Source organism: Cyprinodon variegatus, unplaced genomic scaffold (genome assembly GCF_000732505.1).
Source record: "Cyprinodon variegatus isolate N-32 unplaced genomic scaffold, C_variegatus-1.0 Scaffold24, whole genome shotgun sequence".
Lineage (NCBI taxonomy): Eukaryota > Metazoa > Chordata > Actinopteri > Cyprinodontiformes > Cyprinodontidae > Cyprinodon > Cyprinodon variegatus.
Genome location: NW_015150477.1, coordinates 1,918,364 through 1,919,567, shown reverse-complemented (window position 1 = coordinate 1,919,567; position 1,204 = coordinate 1,918,364). Strand labels below are relative to the sequence as shown.

The following is a 1,204-nucleotide window of genomic DNA, read 5'->3' as shown; positions in this document are numbered from 1 at the left end:
CCAGGAGGTCTGTTCTCCAGACTGCTGCACAGACCGGCCCTGTGGAACCAGGAGGTCTGTTCTCCAGACTGCTGCACAGACCGGCCCTGTGGAGCCAGGAGGTCTGCCTCCTCTGGCTGGTGGCTGCAGGCCATCAGGCCATCAGGCCATCAGGCCTCAACCTCTAGCTGAAACCACAGCTTCTTCCCACCTGCTCCACACCTGAGGGGACCCAGATCAGGTCTGTTACCTCAGCAGATAAACATCTCAGCTCGTCTGTAACTGAAGATTTCATCTCGTTTATTCGGTTCATATTAGCTCCTCATTAACGGCTCGTTTTCCTGTATTCAGTCACTTAAACAGAACCGGCGGTTGGTTCTATAAACCCAGCGGTTGTTCTGCCCTCCAGCAGCCTGAGGCTCCAGAACCTTCTGGGTTTTTCCATCTGAGTCCAAAGCTCAGACATGCAGCAGTGATGAGCAGCGCTGCCGTTATCACGTCTCCATGTGGAGAGAAACCTCCTTTGTTTAATCCAGGGCGTCTTTTATGTTTGATCAAAGCGCTGGGCTCCGTCTCAGCAGCCAGGCTGTCAGACGCTCTGCAGACGCGTCCCTCACCCTCCTGATCTGATCCTTCTGAAGCTTCTTATTCAGCCTGAGACACATCAGACCTCATCATGTAAACGTTAGAAAGCTTCCATTAGTGTGAAGATCCGTCCATCATGATGGAGGGGGAGGAGCCTGGTTCTACCTGCTGCTGCATCTGACCCTGGAGACATGGAGGTCACCTGGGACTGCAGCTGAATTATTAATCTCATCGACATTAAGAGCTGAATTATTCAGGAGCTGCTCTGAGGGGATCCAGGGATTTAAATAAATACATTTTATGTCCGTATCTGATATCCAGGTCCTTCATGAAGCCTGTTTCTGTGGAAGTGGTCAAACTGGTCGTTATGTGGGTTTCCTGCCTGCTCGGACTTTAAAGGTCCAACAACAGGAAATATTTCAGCCACTCCTGGAAAAGCCGAAATGGCTGTTAAGAATTTAGCACCTAATAACACAGTATACAGCGCTTTTATTTTGAAGAGCTTTGCGCTGTAAAGCCATGGGGTGCTTATGAACATTTGGGCCATTGGTTGAAAAGCTTCTGCTGCTTCATCTCTGATCCTCATTAAGGTCTGCCGTCTAGGAAAGTTTCTCCAGATGCTTCTGCTGCTCCTGTGTTC

The 1,204-nt window shown here is 49.9% G+C and overlaps 1 protein-coding gene across 1 annotated transcript in view; it reads right to left on the bottom strand.

The window, feature by feature from the left end:
• Nucleotides 1-134, bottom strand: part of LOC107096701 (double C2-like domain-containing protein alpha) — a 31,145-nt gene extending 31,011 nt beyond the window's left edge. The window contains exon 1 of the mRNA XM_015393473.1: nucleotides 35-134. Coding sequence (XP_015248959.1) covers nucleotides 35-134 — 100 coding nt within the window. The remainder of the gene's footprint in view (nucleotides 1-34) is intronic.
• Nucleotides 135-1,204: the final 1,070 nt, after the last annotated feature.